General features: G+C 36.1%; 1 protein-coding gene across 2 annotated transcripts in view; it reads right to left on the bottom strand.

Annotated features, from left to right (window-relative positions):
• Nucleotides 1–21,266, bottom strand: part of SRBD1 (S1 RNA binding domain 1) — a 215,896-nt gene that overhangs the window by 70,984 nt on the left and 123,646 nt on the right. For both annotated transcript variants that reach the window (XM_015112279.3, XM_077959633.1), the window contains exon 16: nt 17,190–17,272. In XM_015112279.3, the coding sequence (XP_014967765.2) occupies nt 17,190–17,272 (83 nt within the window). The remainder of the gene's footprint in view (nt 1–17,189; nt 17,273–21,266) is intronic.

The following is a 21,266-nucleotide window of genomic DNA, read 5'->3' as shown; positions in this document are numbered from 1 at the left end:
GGTTGTATTTCACACCATATGAGGAGGGCTCTGAATGAGGAACTAGGGAACAAACCACCTCTTCAAAAGGCAGCTCACAGGAGGTTGGAAGGGAGTTGAGGAAACAGGCACATAGCAAGCAGGCACAGAAGGAAACGCTGAGGAAGGCAGGGAAGAGCAGAGATACACTTGAAATTATGGCTTCTCTATTATCTATGTTTTAAAAATAACTTATGTTCTGCATTGGTTTGTGGTGGGCATTTAGAAGGGAGAAAGGAAGAGTAACAGACTTTTCAAAACCAACTCCCAAGAGAATAACTTCTTAAATCTCAACCTTATAAAAAGTAGCAAAACCATTATGAACATAAATTCTCTTTTAAAAATTTAAATGCTATCTTATGTAATATCAAACATAACCTCCCCTGAAATGTCCAGGACATAGTGAAGATACCTGAAAGTTTGAGAGGCCCAACCAATGCCATTAAAACGAAGTTTTGCCGACAATCCAACTTTAAAATGAAATTTCTACCTCAATCTGGGGCTGTCCACAATCGTTACTAATCACCATGACGGAAGCAGTTTCAAAGTAGATACAAAGTCACCAGGAATGACTGGTCAAGATGACCGAATAACAACCTAACCAGGCGTGCCAGTGCTCCCTCCCAGTTTACCCCATTTACAGAAACCACGGGCGTGGACCTCTCTCCTCTATAGCCTGTCTTTAAACTACACAAATAACGTTTCTCCTGGACTTTGTCAACTCTCCTGGGGAAGGGTTATGAAGGAATGACATAATTTTTAGAGTAAATGTAGGGATCTGAAGAGAAATGTGGTGTGCCACTCCAAGGAAGCAGAGATAAAATACAAAACTGATTGTTATACTTCCTTTCATGGAGACTTGTAATGTTCCAGATATAAAATACCTTAATTGCTGGCAGTTAAAAGGCTTACTGATTTCCAAGGCTTCCTGTCTGTTAATGGTTGGTACTTGGCACATCTGGAAAATGATGGGGTCTTTCAGAAATATTTCTGGGAAGATGACCTATTTTCACTCTCTCTCTACGCAGGTTCACATCACCAGATGATGCTGGATATGGCTCCACTCCAACGAAAACAACTTTTTCTTGGTCTTTCAATGGCTGTTTATGAGTATACAACAAGTGCTTTCAATACACTGCAAACTCGTTAGACAGACAAGTCCCTCTGTCAATCTCACTCTACAGTGTGTGTGCTTCTGTGTGGTACACATCCTCACCTTCTCCCATAACTGACGCCCCCCTACTTTTAAACCTCAAAGATTTAACCGCCTCCCTCCCCCAACTTTTAAATCTCAGAGATTGTCTTGCAAGAGATTAATTTTCTTTTCCACTATCTGCTTAAAAATGCATCCTACAAAAGGGAAGAATAGGTGCCTCATTTTCCCGGACTCTTATTTGACTTCAGATAGCTATCGTCATTCATTGAGAGCTTAGAATATTGACTTATTCTGTGGAGTCCTCTTCTGAGGTAGATGTGGGAGATACTTGGAAGCTATAAAGATGCTACTCACTTTCGTAATGCCCTAATGTGTCAATCCTCCTCCCTTTTTTCTCTTTAGTTTGCTGATGAGAGCTGTTTAGTTCATTTACTAAGTTCTTATTTTCCCACAATAAAAGAAACATTTTTCTAAATGCCCACCACAAACCAATGCAGAAACAGAGATTTAAAATTGTACAAAAACACTATAGAAAAAAAGGGAATCATTTTGTAGATAAACTTCATGTTGTGGTGTTGAAAGTTAAGGTCCACAAATCAAAATGCAGTCATTTCTACAGAGTTAGGCTTTTTCACTGCACTCCCAGTGAATCACGCTGTGGTTAGTTGAAAGTGCTGTTCACATAATAAATTAACCACCTCATTTCCTTCATCACCAAAATATACATAGCGCCCTCATACAGATTTGTTTTAATAAAAGTAATAAAGCAAGCCCAGAGGTTATGGCTGTTATGACATAATCACACCTCTGAGATTTAAAAACACTCACTTGCACATCATGCCTCAAACAGTCTTTGCAAGTCCCCTTCCAACAAAACCTAACTGCATTCATACCCTCTGGCCCCAGGTATTCCAAATAAATAATGAAACAAAAGCCTTGTATATGTCAGAAAATTCTCCCTTTCAATTATGCATTTGAAAAGAATATACACTTTTTAATAATACAGTACAATAAACAGTTTGGGTGCCATGATCTAGATTATTAAAGACAATATATCAGCAGAGTTAAAAGTACACTAAGAGGAGATCGACACCATCCTGGCAAACATGGTGAAATCCCGTCTGTACTAAAAAAAATACCAAAAAAAAAAAAATTAGCTGGGCGTGGTGGCAGGTGCCTGTAGTCCCAGCTACTTGGGAGACTGAGGCAGGAGAATGGCATGAACCCAGGAGGTGGAACTTGCAGTGAGCCGAGATCGCACCACTGCACTCCAGCCTGGGCAACAGAGCGAGACTCTGTCTCAAAAAAAAAAAAAAAAAAAAAGTACACTAAGAAGGCAGCCAACTTGCCCACTGTCCCACTCAAAAATAGATTTTTTAAGGTTAGTTGTTCAAAATGACAACACATGTATTTCTGTGGACTGATAAACAATTTTCATTCTACACAAATCTAGGATAAGTAACTTTTCTTACCTGGTAATGATATGTAATTATTGAGAATAACCCGGGGGGGAAAATATCTCTTGTCAATATAATTTTCCCTCACTACAGACTTTTACCATTAGAATTCCTTTCCATGATCGCCAGAAAGAAAGACACTGTAACACAACTGTCTATAGCATAAGATAGATTGGGTGGAGAACTTTGCCATTAGTGAATCCATACCATAATTCAATAAGGCCACCATTCCTGTCTCTGTACCACATTATAATCAATTTGCAGGCAGGGTTTATTTCCCACCTCAACTCTTATACCTTAGGCCCTCCTACAGGATTATGCATTTAATGCCTACTGTCCCTATAATAATGATGATGTCTTCCCCTTAAATTCAAAATGTAAGATAATCTTACAGGCAATTACATTAGCTACTGTGCTATTCTTAAAGATCATGATCAACACACACTCCAACACACACATATAAAGGAATGAGTTAATCAGCATACCTGAAAAATAACACGTATCAGATATTCAGGATACAGTTTTGAAATTCTCAGAAGTAGCCTCCCTAGTACTTATACATTTTATTTCTCTTCTCAATTGCTATAATCACCTAGCACAATCTTATATTTGGGTTCTCAACATTTTTTCTAATGTGAACATTATTATATTACATGGTATTTTCCCTGAGTAAAGTTAAACATTACATCCAAGATTCTTAGTGTGCCAAACATTATATCCATACATTATATCCCAAAATTCAGCAAAGCAGTAATACCTTTATGAAGGATTAAACATTTTTGGAGTAATCTTATTGCACTATTTTTAGTCTACAAACTGTGCATCCACACACACCAATATATGCATCCACACATAACCAGTATACTAAAAACTTCCTTAGAGCTCTGTATCAAAGATAAAATTACTAAGAATGTCCATAACTTACATTTTGATGAATAAGCTCACTTTAAAGGAAAAATTCTATTCTGATGAATCCCATGGTAACACAGATTTTTCTTGGATAAAGATATTATACTTTACATTAGAAGTCCTAATTACTGATTTAGCCATAATCAAAGAACATTCCTCTGATGTGTCCTGGTAAGGATTACTTCCACCAAAAACAGAACATGCATTGCGGAGGGGGTAAAGAAATGAAGAGATGTATGCTAAATTAAAGAACTCTAGTTCCTTCATCCATAGCACTCCTTCTCCACTTTCCTTAGGCATTCTCACTTCAACTACATGGCTGTTCTAATGCTCTCTGGCCCTAAATTATCAAACACCTTTCAAGCAGATGCTCACATACAGAACTCCCACAGAAAGATCCAAGTCAAAAGGGAACAGAAAGGAGATGAGGTGTGCAAGATAGCTCTCTCCTATCCCATTAGGTTTCAAGAACCTTTTGCTTACGAATTCACAGAAAAACGATGTTCTAAGGCACCTTTTGAAAAGACATTTCATGTCCTCAGATCATTGGTTAAATGGCAAATACAATAAAGAAATAACAGTCCTTATAAAGGGTCAAGTAGTAAAGAGCTGTAAGTGTCACCTCCATACACTGAATTACACAAAGCATTCTATCACAAAGAAGGGAAAGAATGTGGCATTGGTTATTCTGGTCACTACCTCAGCTTTGAGACAGATTACATTCTGAATATGTTAACAAGGCCTTCACAAGGCCAGCCATTCACTATAAACTAAATCCAAAGGCTTGAAATTCACACAGAGAAAAACGCTGAGACACAAAATTGGAGACTGGATCAGTGTTCCAGATCACAGAATGTGTAAATGAGACAGAATATTTTCAGGAAACTGAAGTCTGAACACTGAAGCTCTAAAAATGTATACAAAAGTATAAAAAGTAAGTTGTATGCCAAATACAACCTAATAAAATAAGAAAAAAAGGCTATTTATGAAATAATAAAGTGGTTTTACCAACATCTTTACACATTTGTCATAACTATTCTCAATCGAGTACCAATACTCTGTTAAAAAGAAACTGTCATGGTTGAAATTGTGCACGAACGCGCACGCGCACAGTCATCCCTTGGTATCCATGGGGGATTTTTTTCTAGGACTCCCTGCAGATATCCAAATCCATAGGTACTCAAGGCCCTGATACAAAATGGTGTAGTATTTGCATTTAACCTATGCTGCACAACCTCCTGTATACTTTAAATCATCTCTAGATTACTTACAATACCTAATACAGTGTAAAGGCTATTTAAATAGTTGTTATACTGTATGGTTTAGGCAACAATGACAAGGAAAAAAAGTCTGTAATGTTCAGTACAGATGCAACTATCCTTTTTTTCCCCTCAATATTTTCAATCCGTAATTAGTTGAATTTGGAAGCCCCAGATATGAAGGGCTGACTATATACACAAGTATATAGTATGTGTGTATATATATATATATACACACATACACACACACACACACACACACACACACGAATGTGACTATCAAAATTCTGCTGGGAAATGATCCAGACTGCAAGAACACACCATGGTCCCTGTCTGGACAAAATACTGAACAAATTCTTACCTTGAACATAAAGGACTTTTAAGGATCAAAGTATAAGACTGGAAGAAAACTAGAAAGAAAAACAATGATTTTCAACATATTTTCTTCAAAGGAGTTTCATTTTTAAAATACTAGTTAACAGTTCAGGTTTAAAAATTTAAGTGAAAGGCTACACTTTTTAATGTAACCTTGATTTTTACAAGATTTCCAGGTGTTCTGAATGCACGTTACAGTGCATTACATTACAGTGCATTCAAAACACCTGGATCTAAGAACATTTGTGACCAGGTTACTTTTTTTTATTTTAAATGAACAAGAATTGTTTTAAAATTAAACACAATAGACACATTTTCAGTTCTGATCCCACTTCAACAATAATTTGGAGAGGCTACAAAATTTTATAGTGTGTTTATAATAAGGTTTAACAAATACAATAAATGGTCAACTATACCAATAATCTACCATGTATTCATTCAGAAATACTTACTGAGTATCTACCATGTGCCAGGTCCTGGGAGCTGTAAATACAAGAGGAGGAAACACCCTGCCCTCATATAAGGGCTTTTATTGCATTAGAAGAGAAACACAGTAAGCAAATAAATACTGTGATTTCAGACACTTAACACTAGCTGTTCTTTTGTGTGTGTTGAGGGGGCAGTTAGCCGGGAGTAGGTTCCTGCTTCACAGAGAAGATAAGAAATGTAGGGGAACAACTCCTCACAGTCCTGCTATCTTCCATCTCTTCCCAGGCACCTACTACCCCACAGGAGTCTCTCTGGAGTTCCTCTCCATTTTCTTCCTTAGGCTATTCCTGGAGGCATCCTGTGGATGCCATCTCCTCAGGCAACCAGCTGCCTCCCTCTTCAGCATATTCACCTTCTCATTCTCTACTTCTACCTCCTCCCAGTGACATTCAACACCTTCAAATCCTGACCTCCTTAAATAACTCTCTTCCCTAAACATTTGCATACACTTGTCTCTCAAATGCTTATCCTTCGTTCAGTCCCGGATTTACTTCTTTCTGACTTCCGCCTCCACCGCTCCAGTGAAATTATTTTTATGGTCATCATCAACATTTTAAATGGGTAAGTTCACTTAAAAGGAAAATTTCTTTAAAGGAAACATTTAAAATTAAACACAAAAGACACATTTTCAGTTCTGTTCCTATTTCATCTTGGCAGTGTTTTATAATACGGATTTTTGCTTCTTCAAACTCTCACCCTTAGATACTGGCATGTCCTAATTTTCCTCCTATATTACATACACTGCAATGTGCATTCAAAACACCTAGAAATCTTGTTAAAATCAGATTCTGATTCAACAGGCCTGAGGGCCCAGGAGACCTTCAGCAGGGTCTCCTGTTAATCACAACAGACCAGCAGCACAGTTATCACCTGAGTGCTTACTAAGAAACACAGACTCTCATTGCTCACTCCAGGTTAACTGAATCAGAATTTGCATCTTTAACAAAGGGATTTTATAAGCACAGTCAAGTTTGAGGAGCATTAGAGACCAGTGGTTCTCAAACCTACGCCAATAACACACAGATTACAGGGTCCAATCCCCCAGAATTTCTGATCCTACAGGTCTGGGAGGGAAGTGAAAGAATGTGCATTTCTAGCAAATTGGAGATGATATTGATGGTGCTAGTCTAGTGACTGTATTTTGAGAACTAGTGATTCTCTGCCCTGGTTGTACATATGAATCACAAGTGAATTTTAAGAAGCTTGTTGACATGTGGGGCCCACCCCCAGACCAATTAAACTATAATCTCTGGGGATGTAGCCTAGGTATTTTTAAAAAGTCCCCTGTATAATCTTAAGGTTTCTCATTTAAATAATTTAAGAGTGAGGGAAGCAGGTAGTGGCGAAAAGAAAATAGTATATGATAAATGCTAGTTAAATGACAGTACCATTGTTGTAACATATACCATAATTCCTTAAACATCTGCTCTACCCAACTCTGCCCCGTATATGAGCACTAGAAATTTGGCAGTCTACAGGTTTGTCGTAGGCCACGTCTGTCTAAAATGACTACGGGGGAAAAATAACTATTTAATTCTTAAAATTCACAGAAGAAAAACCTACTATTTATGAGATAAGATATGTTTTAAGATAGTGTCAAAACTGTGCCTTACAAAGCATTTGACTTCGTGCAACATTAGGGGCCTGACAAAGATTTCTAAGAATATTATGAAGGGAAAGGTGACCTATAATATTAAATGTATATTTAAATTTTCACTAACAATGAAAATAGCTTTTTTCTGATTATAAGTAAATTCTCATTGTAACATACACACGTACACACACATACATCAATGTATAGGGAAGACACTAAAACCAACTGAAAGCCAAAGTTCCCAAGTTAAAGCATCTTTAGCATCTGATCAAGCTTTCCTGCATCTTTTTAAAAAATTATGAAATATTTAACAAAAGTTACAGAGTATAAGAGACGCCAACCAGTTTAAGAAATAAGATATTATAAATATGATTGAAACTCCTGGCGTACCTCTCCTAGTTCCCATTTTTCTCTCATTCAATGCCCCATCCAAACTATCATCTTAAATTCTGTGCTTATTTTTATAATCTTACTATATATAGGTATTCATAAACACTATATATATTTTTAAATTTTTTATCAGTCCCATAATACTGTACATATTCTGCAACTTACGTTCTCTCTTAACATTACATCTTATGAGGTTTCTCTGTATTAATCTAGCAGCTCTAACTGGGTCATTTTCACTGCTCTATCTATCTATCTATCTGTCTGTCTGTCTGTCTGTCTATCTGTCTGCTCTTTCACAGTCTTGACTTTACTAGTATATCTTTCCAGTTTCCAGATGATGAGCACAGTATTTCCAAATTTTCACTACTATAAATATTGCTTCAATTAATTTTTTTTTTTTTTTTGACACAGGGTCTCACTCTGTTGCCCCAGCTGGAGTGCAGTGGCGTAATCACAGCTCACCGCAGCCTTGATCTTCCAGGCCCAAGTGATCCTTCCACCTCAGCCACCCCAGTAGTTGGGACTACAGGTGTGCACCACCGTGCTCAGCTAATTGTTTTATTTTTTGTAGAGATGAGGTCTCACTATGCCACTCAGGATGGTCTCAAGCTCCTGGGCTCCCAAAGTGTTGGGATTACAAGTGTGAGCAACCATGCCCGGTCTCAATGAATTTATTGTGCATGTCTTCTTATGTTCATTTTAGAGAATTTTTCTAGGCTATATACATTTTGCAACAGAATTGTCGAGTTGAAGAGAATTCTCATCTCCAACTTTGTTAACTTCCACTGTTAACTTCCAAAGTGGTGGTACCAATTTATACGGCTACAAATAATGTAAAAGATTCCAAGTATTCCACATGCTTGCTAACATCTGAATTATCAGACTAATTATTAACAACGGCCTGAAGGGTTTATGGCTTTAGCATGCATTTCCTCCATTCATGATGAGAGAGAGAATTTTTTTCCTATCTTTATTATTCTTTTGTATCTCCTCTTCTGTGAATTGCCTATTCATAGCCTTTGCCTGTTTTTCTCTGGAACTGTCTTTTCATGTCTTGATTTCCAAGAAATCTTTATATATTCCGTATCATTTACAGTTTATGTGTTGTAAATATAATACCTTCTCCCTGTCTATGGATGGTCAATATATTGTTTTCCGACTGAGAGATGTTTTATATTCTAACGCAGTAGAATTTACTAATCTTTTCCTTTATGATAGTATTTTTAATGTCATATAATTTTTTAAATGATCATATAATTATTAGTTTTAAACACTGAAAGTACCTTAAAGTTTTAGAAATTGTAACAGTGATTTTTGTGCTAATGTATGAAACTAGAAAACTAGAAGGTGAACTTGAAACTGAAATGGATCTAGTTTCACCGCCAAGGTCAATGACATACACAGAGTAAGCAAACAAAAGATAAAGGAAATTAGATATGTCATTTTAATAATTTAAGGCATTATTGCTAAAAGGTTCTTCAAATCACGCTATCATTTCACATTTCTTTTAAAGATAAGTAATGGTGTTACACTAGGTTATGTGTGTATATATATGGCTTATTACATTGTTGGTGATTTCTAGGAACTTGAGAAAACTAAAGCTAATATTTCAACATAGGAAGCATAATTCATCCTGAAGCGAAAAATACCCAGAAAAGAAATTTTAAAACTTGAAATTTAAGGAATAAATAGCAAATTCTAACACATGAGATGGGTTCATACACCTAGTCAAGGTCAATTACTTGTTTTCCTTCAGTTAGGTCTCTGCTTTGTCACAAGTGAATGCATTGGAATTGCAAGGCTAACTCTGAATTTCACTCATAATACCCTGTAAAGCAAAGATTCAGTACAGCCCATATCCTGGGCCTTAGAGTCAAGGGACAAGATTGCAAAACCATTTTGGCAGAGAATTCAGCTGTGTAAATAATGCCTCAGTTTTAGAACAATTTCCTCTGTTTCACCTTTGTGTTTTCTCTATTTCAAAATACTGCTTTTGTGTATGGGGCAAAAATCCAGACAAAAGTCACCTAGGTGACTGGGCATGGGACAGACTCTTTTCTGTATCCCACTATACAATGATAATTAAGGAATTAACATGTTTTAAAAGATTTGAGCAAACACTGTAGAACAGACGAGAAACCTTACTTTATTCAGACCTAAACTAAAACTCCATTTAATAATCTCTACATGTTGACTATAAAACAGTTTAAGTTGTTTTTTATTTTTTTGATTTGTTTTTACATAGAATTGATCTCACAGAGCAGGAATGAAAAAAAATGCAAATTCCCACCTTTGAGGTTTTACCGTGAAAAATTTCCGCTGGGAAGATGATTTTCCTTTTACAGTAACTATTCATTATCCACAATAATGAAGAATAAAGATGGCTGGATATAGAATCCAATAAGAGTTCCAAAAACTTATTTTGGCCAACCATTTCATTCTCTATCATCATCAAATGATCTAACAGAGAGGCACAAAAGGAGGAAAGAGCAATGTTCTGAGGCTTTCCTACTTTACTGTGTGTGTTCATTACCAAATGGAGGTGTTAATGAGCATGAAAATATCTAAAACACAGTCCAAAGAAGAAAAAAATATCAAGTAAATCCAGTGTATTTAAGTTGTGCTTTCAGGATATGACAAGGCCAAGCTAAACCACCATTCCCCACGTCCCAGAGAACTCAACAGAGCCAACCCTGCATCATCCTGCTCTCACTCTGGAGTGTTTTCTTGGGAGTAACACCAAGCCACTTTCCAGCAAAGTCTTTAGGGGTCAGTTAGGGATATGTTGTCATTTGACCACACTGGCTGCCTCTCTCTCCAGAAATAATGACAGGCATGTGTTTTTAAAATCACCTCTCCCCATTTTCTAAGACAAGGATTGGAACGCTGCCTTTAGCATTTTAGCTGTTATTAAACCAAAAGTATTTTAGTTTCTATTGAAATAATATTATAGCTTCTATTATTTCATCTATTTAACATTCTCTCTTTGAACAGCTTTCGTTTTTTAAATCAGCAGTGTTTGTCCATCTACTCATATCTTAAATCAAAATGAAAATAAGTATTAAGTTTACACTGAAAGTACTTAGAAGTCCAGATTAAAAATAAATTCAGTCCCACTCTGGTTGTAAGGGAAATCTATGGTAATGGCTACACATTTCACAACAAATTTTTCCTAATACATATTCACTATAGGAAGTCTGAAAAACAAAAAGTGAAAAAAAAAATCACATCAACCGAAGAATAAGTATCAGTCACCTGCTGAGTTTTTTTCTTCAATGTAAACGCATGCCTACATTTTTAAAACACAAATTGGTTTTCTTTTTTTATTTATTTATTTTTCTTTTTGAGACGGAGTCTCGCTCTGTCACCCAGGCTGGAGTGCAGTGGCGCGATCTCTGCTCACTGCAAGCTCCGCCTCCTGGGTTCACGCCATTCTCCTGCCTCAGCCTCCACAGTAGCTGGGACTACAAGCCCCGCCATCATGCCCGGCTAAATTTTTTTTTGTATTTTTTAGTAGAGATGGGTTTCACCTTGTTAGCCAGGATGGTCTCGATCTCCTGACCTCGTGATCCACCTGCCTCAGCCTCCCAAAGTGCTGGGATTACAGACGTGAGCCACCGCACCCGGCAAATTGTTTTTATTCTGCATCAACCACTTTGTTGAAATGTAAAAATTTTATGTCAAGAGCAATTTCTCACGTTATTAAATCTTCCTTGAAAGCCTGTTTTAAATAGTTGTATATTTCAACTCATACCATAATTTTAAAAACTATTTTGCTATTATAGTTGCTTCTAATATTTTGCTATTACAGCAAACTTATGTATGAATCTTATCAGCAGTTCTTATTGTCTTAGAACTAGCTAAAGGGAGAACTAAAAGAAATGAATTTTTACAAGTGCATTTTAATAGATATTAACTATTTGCTAGAAACAGTAATTTAGACTTCTACCAGCAGTGTATATAAATGTTCACCTCACTGTATCCTTCTGACTTGCATAGATTTTTTCATCTTATTGCAACCTTACTTAATTGTTAGGTTGAAATAATAACAGCTTTTAAAATTTGGGTTTCTTTGATAGAGAGAAATTTGTATATCTTCCACAGTAAATGGTATGCAGTGGCTCTTTACATATTTTATGTAAATATTTTATATAAACCAACTACAAATGTATATAAATAAAAAATAAAACAAAACCTTAATAATAAAATATGTAGTTATCACATATACATTTGTGGCAAATAATTTTCCTAATTCATGACATGGCTTTAAAATTATGTGTTAATAAATGACCCAGCAAATCCACTCTGAGGTATACATCCAAGAGAAATAAAAACATACATAGAAACTTGAACGAAAATGTTCACAGCAGCATTATTTATAATAGTTGAAAGGTAAAAACAATCAAAAAGTCTAACAACTGATGAATGAACAAAATATCTCACACACACATATATACACAATGGAATACTACTTAGCCATAAAAAAAGAATGAAGTACTGATACATACTGCAATGCAGACCACCTCTGAAAACATTATGATGAAAGAAGTCAATCATAAAAACCCACATATTGTATGATTTCATGTATATGAAGTATCTAGAGGAAAATAGATTAGTGTTGTCTAGGGCTGGCAAAGAAAGGACAATGGAGAATGACTGCTAATGAATGAGTTTCTTTTTGGGGTGATGAAAATGTTCTATTTTCACAACTCTATGACTATACTAAAAAAATCATTGACTTGTACATTTTAAATGAATGAATTGTATACGTGCAATTATGCACATATCAATAAAGCTGGGTTTCTTTGTCTTTTTAAGAGATGAGTGTCTCACTATGTCATCCAGGCTGGAGTGCAGTGGTTATGCACAGGCATGATCATTGCTCACTATCGCCTTAAACTCCTGGGCTCAAATGATCGCCTGCCTCAGCATCTTAAGTAGCTGAGGCCAGGTGTGTGTCACCATGCCTAGCTTCAAGCTGTTTTTAAAATGTATATATTAATATGGTATGGTCTACTAAGACTCCTGCAAAAACAGTGAATTTGTCTCATCTAATTTTTAGAAAAGTTAGTAATATGCATATTTCTTGAAGCTATGCTGTTAGGTAACAGATTGCTCAGGGCACTTATATTTTCTTGGAAGACTATTATTAATATGAAATATCTTTCTTTTTCCTATTTAATGATTTTGCCTTAAGTTCTATTTTGTCCAATGTCAATACTGCTATGGCTGTCTTTTTCATTTAAGTGGAACATTTTAATCCAAACCTTTAATATCAAGGCTGTTTTTTTCTTTAGGAGTGTCTCTTGCACATATATAACTTAAAGCTGTGCTTTATTTTGTAAAGTCTGAAATTCTATTAATAGGAGAAGTTAGCCCATTCACTTTTAAATACCTATTACTTATTCCTATCTCCTTATATTTTATTGTTTATTTCCTATACTTTCTTATTTTCTCTTCTCTACCTTTGGATGAAATTATAAACTTTTTACATTTTACTCTCATGATTTATATTAACTATCTTATTTGTGGTTGTTCTTCATATGTTTCAGGTTACATTTTTAATCAAATTCTAGAGTTAATTTATATCTGAATCTTTTTCCTGAAAAAGAATCTTAATACTTTTTATCATTTCTTTTTCTTCCACTCTCTCATGTTGAACTGATCTGATCCAGACTTAAATATTTAAAGATTAACATTATAGATTTTAAAAACTATCAGGCTCAACTATACATTTTACTGTGTGTACATGTTTCCCATGTCATGTCTTTCCCTTCTTTGGACACTCCCCTGCTTTTGGGAAGGGAGTACTTCTATAAATTCTTTCAAAGAAGGTGTGAAACAATCAGAGAAGGTTCAAAATTGTTTTTATTTTCCACTCACACTGAATTGATGGTTTGCCTCATTTAGAATTATAAGTTCAAAATGTTTTTTTCCCACAACTTCACAATTACTGCATTCTATCTTCTATCATTTATTTTTTATCAATAATAGGCCTGATGTCAATCTCACTCTTTCCTTTGCAGATAAACTATGTTTGCTCTCTGAATACTTTGTCAGTTCCTCTTTATCACGTATTCTGAAATTTCATAAGCAAGCATTTAGTGTAGGCCTTTGGTTAGTCTTTACTTCTGCCCTCATAAGGTGTTTTCAGAAGACTTGTCTGTCTTCAGTTTGGGAAAATTTCCTTCTATTACTTCTGTGATTATAACTCCATACTAATTCAATTTTACATCAGATGAACACTGAAGGTTTAGAATGTCTTCTATATCATGTGACTTTTGTTCATGCTTTCCACCATTTTCAGTTCAAAACTGTATTCTGAAGGAACTCAATCTTCCAATTCATTAATTTGCTTTTAACTGTGTCCACTCTATTTAGTCCAATTATGCATTTTAATCCTGATAATTACATTCTTAAATTCTAAGATATTTGATAGGTTTGCATTCATTTTAATACATATGTTCTTTATAAATGCAATAATCTCTCTTTTCTTTCTGTGAATCTTACTTTCACTTATTTCAAAGTCTCTCTTACCTATTCATTGTCTCACTGGGTATTGCCTTTTGTTTATTAAGTTTGGTGCCTCATTTGTCTACCATAGGTTTTCCTCAAATGTTTAATCATTCTTGGTAGTGAGATCGTTTCAGAGTCCCTAACTGTCTGTCTATGTATGCTGTTTCTGTTTACTATTCCTCACCTCCAGTGATAATGTGGGAAATGTGGGACATCATGCCAGGTGTCATGTACATGGCAGGAATTTGTCTTCTCAGGATGAGGCTCCTTGAGCTTCCTGACAATCGAAGGTCTCTTGAGGTATCTCCCAGCCTCTCTGGCCTATGTTAAGGTCATTGCTTTAACTTGGATTCAGAGTATATTGGCGGAGGAGGTTACTACAGGCCTAGCTTCTCTATATGTATCTCCTTATCTAATACTTCAGACCTTCTCCCCACTATTTGAATCTGACTAGTTTGGCTCTACCTGGAACTGCACCTACCTCAAGAACACATTGATACACAATGATCTGTATATGTTTTGAACTGTGACTCCACCAGGTTTTATTTCTCCGTGGGTGTGATTCTTCATGCTTAGTATCTGTAAGGAATTCCTGAGATTTCCATCCACTAATGGGAGGGACCCTTTCTTGTTTTCCCATGCCGTTATCAATTTATTCGAATAAATATATATTTATATAGGTACACATGTACACCTTTTCTGTCAACGCATGGAATTAGGAGTTGTGAATATGCAGCTGATGAGGGTAGTGTAATTAAAGAAAAGCATTAATTCAGCCTACCATCTTGATCACGTCCTTAGTTTCATTATTTGCTGAACAGTGAGTAGTCCAATGCTAATACGGCTATTTTTTTAAATCTCAGACTCGTATATCCAACTCCTATTTGACATCTTTCCTTGAATTTCTTGTAGGCATCTCAAGCTTAACATGTCTAAAACTGAATTACTGATTTTAATCCACCAAACCTGCTCTACTCAAGCATCATCTACATATCAGAACCCTTGGAGCAAATTCTTCATAATTCCTTTTCCCTCACTTATTACCACATAGACCTGACAAAATAGACTTGACCTCTTTCCATCTTCACTGCCATTAACTTTGTCCAAGCACTATTATTTGTCACCTGGGCCAGTACAAGAACCTCCTAGTTGTTCCTATTGCTTCTCTTCTTCCTAAGTCACTCTTCCCAGATCAGCCAGAGCCAATGCTTAAAAATATAAATCAGATTATGTCACCTCCCATTGCTTAAAACTCTTCTATTACTTCTCACTGCCGTTAAAATGAATTCCGAAGTCTTTCACATTAAATGTTATCTCTGAATCCCAATCTGGAGGTTAAGTCTCCACTATTTATTTAAAGATCTCTTTGAAGTCAGTAGCTTATTAGCCTGCCCAGGTTTCATAAATTTGGAAGCTTCTCTTTATTCCACTACCTTGCCAAGATGCTCCATAACTTTATCTTGAATGAATATAATTCCTCTTCATTATAATGCCTGTATCACAAAACTGTTATAGTTGTACTTTTTCTTTTTCGAGATGGAGTCTCGCTCTGTCACCAGGCTAGAGTCCTGTGGCGCAATCTTGGCTCATTGCAACCTCTGCGTCCTGGGTTCAAGTGATTCTCCTGCCTCAGCCTTCCACGTAACTGGGACTACAGGTAAACGCCACCATACCTGGCTAATGTTTGTATTTTTAGTAGAGATGGAGTTTTGTTATGTTGGCCAGGCTGGTCTCAAACTCTTGACCTCCAGTGATCCACCTGCCTTGGCCTCCCAAAGTGCTGGGATTACAGGCATGAGCCCCTGCATGTAGCCAGTTGTACTCTTTAGATAACAGTCATTTCTATCTACCTGTAGCTAGATCAGTCCCTTTACCAACTATCTTTCTGAAATGAGTAAGTCCAGTTAAAAGTCTGAATGCCTTAGTCCAACTTGCTATAAAATGGAAATATTCCCAGTTGAATCTCAATATATGACAGGTTAATCCAAGCTTTGCTACCATGTGATCTTGGGTAAATGTCTTAAGTACTCCAGGACACAGACTCTTTTTCTATCAAATGAGGAGGGTAGGGTTACACGAATTCTAAGGTGTCTTCCATATCTAGTAGTCACAAAATCCATGACATGATATATTTCTTTAGAAAAAGTGTAGTATAGTACCTATCATTCAAATCCCATAAAAATTATACAGAAGGAAATACTCTATTTCACAATTAACAGCTTTTGACAAAGAGGAAAACAATTTGACCCAAACCTTCTGGAGACAACTTAAGCCCCACGTACCATTTTGCTATCACCATAAATTCACTCTGCCAACGTTTAGTGCTGTCTTGAATTGTCCAATGAACACATACAACCTCAAGAATTAAAAATACAGTAACAACAAAAATGAGTACTACTATTACCTACCACTTCTCTAATCACACATAAGATCTACTTACTACTGTGAACATCAAGATCAATGCACGATATCACTATTGTAATTATTTTAGAATGCCACGAACTGCACCCATGTAAGGTAACAAACTTAATCAACTGAATGGTTTTAGACTATTTTGGGTAATGACCAAAAACGAACTATAATAATCAAGTAGGAATGGGAAATACAGGAAAAAAACAAGAGAGAGAAGGTACCAAAAACATTTCCTTGAAAGGTCAATAAAGATCAATAGTTCATACCGGTTTACACAAAGAGCCAACATGTCCCTGTAGCACCTCCACTTTTATAATAATGTTAAAAGAAGAGGCTCTCTCTCCAAATTAATTATTAGTTTCATCCAGTGTTTTCATAGTCTTTAAATCTGACCACAGTCAATTCTAAGTCTTAATCAAAATCATTAACACCAGAACAACGATGACAAAAATAATTCCCTCCTTCCCTGATGACTTAAAACTCCTACTTCCCACAAACTGTATAACCTTGAAAATGGGAATCTACTCCCATAGACACTTAATTACTATGCCAGGTTTGAGTACTGCTCCTTGTATTGATGGATTTCATAAATTAAATGATCCACATTGCTTTACCTGATACATTCCAACTCCAATGTGCTTCGGCTCAATTTTCACTAGCTCAGCTAATGGATCTTGAACACGCCTTGCTATGGAAACTGAAAAAATAGAATCAGAAAACAAGTATGACTTAATGTGAAAAGCAGTACCTAATAATTACTTACATTAGTTCCTCATAATGTAAGTACTTAATCCTGTCCCTCCTCATCATCCCTCTAAAAAGGCCAACAATTTAGCTAAGTTTCAAAGTTCTCTTTTCCCCGCACACAAAAAGTAAATGCAAACTTTCATGATGAATTATGTCATCAGAATTCCTAAGCATTCTTGAACACAAGTAGTTTGACAGGATTATAGATTTAGAAAAACAAATAAAACGTTTATTCCCTATACTTACAAGATTACCTATTCATTCTTTATGTAAAGCATAATAGGATACCTCATGCTTCACAGAGCAAGCAAAATCTTGTTTTAAATAATCCTGCATCATTACAAATATATTTTTATATGTCAAATATGCTTATTAGAACTAGGTCCCCCAAATAATGAACAAATGATATAATTACCTCTTTTTTTAAAGTTCCCTTTTTTTAGAGATAGGGTCTCACTCTGTTGCCCTGGATAGACTGCAGTGGTGCCATCACAGTTCACTGCAGCTTTGAACTCCTGGGCTCAAGCAATCCTCTTGCCTCACCCTTCCAAAGTGTTGGGATTACAGGCGTGAGCTACTGCACCCAGCAGAATCATATCTTAATGCAACCAGAGATCAAACTACTTGGCTAATGAATATATTCATGTGGTCTTGAATATGACTGCAAGATTGCCCTGGCAAGTGATCTCCTTCTCTCCCAACTGCTTGTCTCTTAACACACCATAGTTCTAATTACATCCCTTTCTTGACCATTACAATCCATGCTCAAGAAACTTTAGAGTTAATTTCAAACATTCCTTTAACTGTGTCACGATTTTACTTGATCGTCATTTATTGTCATTTTTTTTTACCAAATATCAATAAAAATTCACATCTTTCATTTATAAGATAGAATTAGCTAGAAAAAAAGATACTACAACTCTTACGAATAGTTCTAAAGGTAACCTCCCTCTCCAGTAGCATATTTACGTTGAGTCTTTCTACATGAACTGCTTCCATTTTCAAAACACATGGAAGCTGATCAGTGTCACCTTCTCATACAGGTTGGATGAAATATAAATTCATTAAGTGAAAATATTAAGATCATCAAGGAAAATCCTGTGCCTGTTTCCATGTTAAGCTGTTCAAGGTCTGGAAACAAAAGTCATCTCTTGCAAGTGACTCTTAGATTCTCCAGTCACTGATTTGTACCACTTCTCTAATCAGACATAAGATCTACTTATCTACTGTGAACATCAAGTTCAACGCATGATCATTCAAGTTTTTTTCATATCCTTTATTACTACACCTAACATATAGTGACATATAGCTCCTTGCAAAGCAAGCTTAGAGAACATTGAGCTGGTGTTATACAATCTATTTCTCTCCCAGAAGAGACAGGGATTCCAAGGCCTTCACATACATCTTTATTATTTAAAGAAATCAATTACAAAAGGTTAGTTAGTGCAAGCACTGAAGGTGATAGGAGAAATGCTTTCCTCTAATAACCACATTCATTATTACAGATTTAAAGTAGAGATATGCTTGAATTTCTCTAAAGCAAGTATTATTTCTTTAGCCTAACATTTAAATGTGTAATGTAAATGTAACATTTAAAAGAATGATTTTCAACACGTATACATTGCCTATATACTTTTGAGTAAAAACAACAAGAAAAGCCCCCACAACAGTAAACCAAGTCAAGAATTTAAGAATATATGGACACCTCATTGTATTGCATTTCATTTTATTGTGCTTCTCAGACACTGCATTTCTTACAAATTGAAAATCTGTGGCAACCCTGAGTTGGGTAAGTCTACTGGCACCATTTTTCCAACAGCATGGGCACACTTCTGGTCACTGTGTTACATTTTGGTAACTCTCAGCAATATTTCAAAATTAAATTATATTTGTTATGGTAATATGTGACCAATGATCTTTGATATCACTATTGTAATTGTTTTAGAACATCACGAACCACACCTATAAGGTAACAAACTTAATCAATAAATGATGTGTGTGTTCTGACTGCTCCACCAAGTGGCTATTCCCCTCTCTCCCTCTCCTGGGGCCTCCCTATTCCCTGAGACACAATGGTATTCAAATTAGGTCAATAAATAACCCTACAATGGCCTCTAAGAGTTCAAGTAAAAGGAAGAGTCGCATGTCTCTTACTTTAAATCAAAAGCTAGAAATAATTAAGCTTATTGAAAAGACATGTTGAAAGCTGAGAAAGGCTGAAAGGTGGCCCTCTTGGGCCAGTTAGCAAAGTGGTGAATGCAAAGGAAGAGTTTTTGAAGGAAATTAAAAGTGTGACTCCAGTGAACACACAAATGATAAGGAAGCAAAACAACTTTTTGCTGATATGGAGAAAGTATGAGTGATTAAACCAGCCACAACATTCCCTTAAGCCAAAGTGTAATCCTGAGCAAGGTCCTAACTCTCTTCAATTCCATGAAAGCTGAGAGAGGTGAGGAAGCTGCAAAAGAAAAGTTTGAAGACAGCAAAGGCTGGTTTGTGAGGGTTAAGGAAAGAAGCCATCTTCTTAACATAAAAGTACAAGATGAAACAGCAATTGCTGATATAGAAGTGGCAGCAAGTTATCCAGAAGATCTAGTTAAGATCATAATGAAGGTGGCTACAATAAACAGCAGACTGTCAATGTAAACAAAATAGCTTTCTCGTGGAAGAAGATGCCATTTCATTTAGGACTTTCATAGCTAGAGAGGAGAAGTCAATGCCTGGCTTCAAAGATTCAAAAGACAGCCTGACTCATTTTATCAGAGGGGAATGCAGCTGGTGACTTTAAGTTGAAGTCAAGGCTCATTTGCCATTTTGAAAATCCCTGGGTTCTTAAGAATTATGCTAGATTATGTAGCATCACATGCTACAGATAAACCTTTTGTGACAGGAGAGTCCACTGCCTGTGCTCTATCAATGAAACGACAAAGCTTGCATGATAGCACATATGTTTACAGCATGGCTTACTGAATATTTTAAGCTCACCGTGGAGACCTACTGCTCAGAAAAAAAGATTCCTTACAAAATATTAGTGCTCATTGACAATGCACCTGTCATTCAAGAGCTCTGATGGAGGTGTACAAGATTAATACTGTTTTCATGCCTACTAACACAACATCCATTCTGTATACCATGGGTCATGGAGTAATTTTGACTTTCAAGTCTTATTTTTTAAGAAATACATTTTGTAAGGCTATAGCTACCATAGATGGTGATTTCTCTGAGGATCTGGGCAAAGTATGTTGAAAATTTTTGGAAAAGGATTTACCATTCCAGATGCTATTAATAACATTAATAATTCATGGGAGGAGGGCAAAATGTCAACATTAACCAGAGTTTGGAGGAGGCTGATTTCAACTCTCACGGATGACTTTGAGAGATTCAATACTTTGGTGGAGAAAGCCACTTCACACGTGGTGGAAATAGCAAGAAAACTAGAATTAGAAGTGGACCCTGAAGATGTAACTGAATTGCTGCAATCTCACAATCAAACTTGACATAATGAGGAGCTGCTTTCTTAGGGATAAGCAAAGAAAGTGGCTTCTTGACGTGGAATCTATTCCTGGTGAAGATGCTATATGAACATTGTGGAAATGACAAAAGATATCAAATATTACATAAACTTTGTTGATAAAGCAGCAGCAGCAGGAATGGATAACATGGACTTCAATTTTAAATAAAGTTCTACTGAATGTAAAATGCTACCAAACAGCATCACATGCTACAGAGAAACCTTTTGTGAGAGGAGAGTCCACTGATGCAGCAGACTTCATTATTGTCTTATATTAAGAAACTGCCACCACATCTCAGCCTTCAGTAACCACCACTCCGGTCAGCAACCACCAACATCAAGGCGAGACCCTCCACCAGCAAAAAGATTGTGAACTGCTGAAGGCTCAGATGATCATTAGCATTTTTAACAATATTTTCTAATTAAGGTGTGT

The sequence above is a fragment of the Macaca mulatta genome, chromosome 13, assembly GCF_049350105.2.
Source record: "Macaca mulatta isolate MMU2019108-1 chromosome 13, T2T-MMU8v2.0, whole genome shotgun sequence".
In the NCBI taxonomy this organism is placed as follows: Eukaryota; Metazoa; Chordata; class Mammalia; order Primates; family Cercopithecidae; genus Macaca; species Macaca mulatta.
The sequence above is the reverse complement of the archived record's forward strand: the minus strand, read 5'-3'. Positions and strand labels throughout refer to the sequence as shown.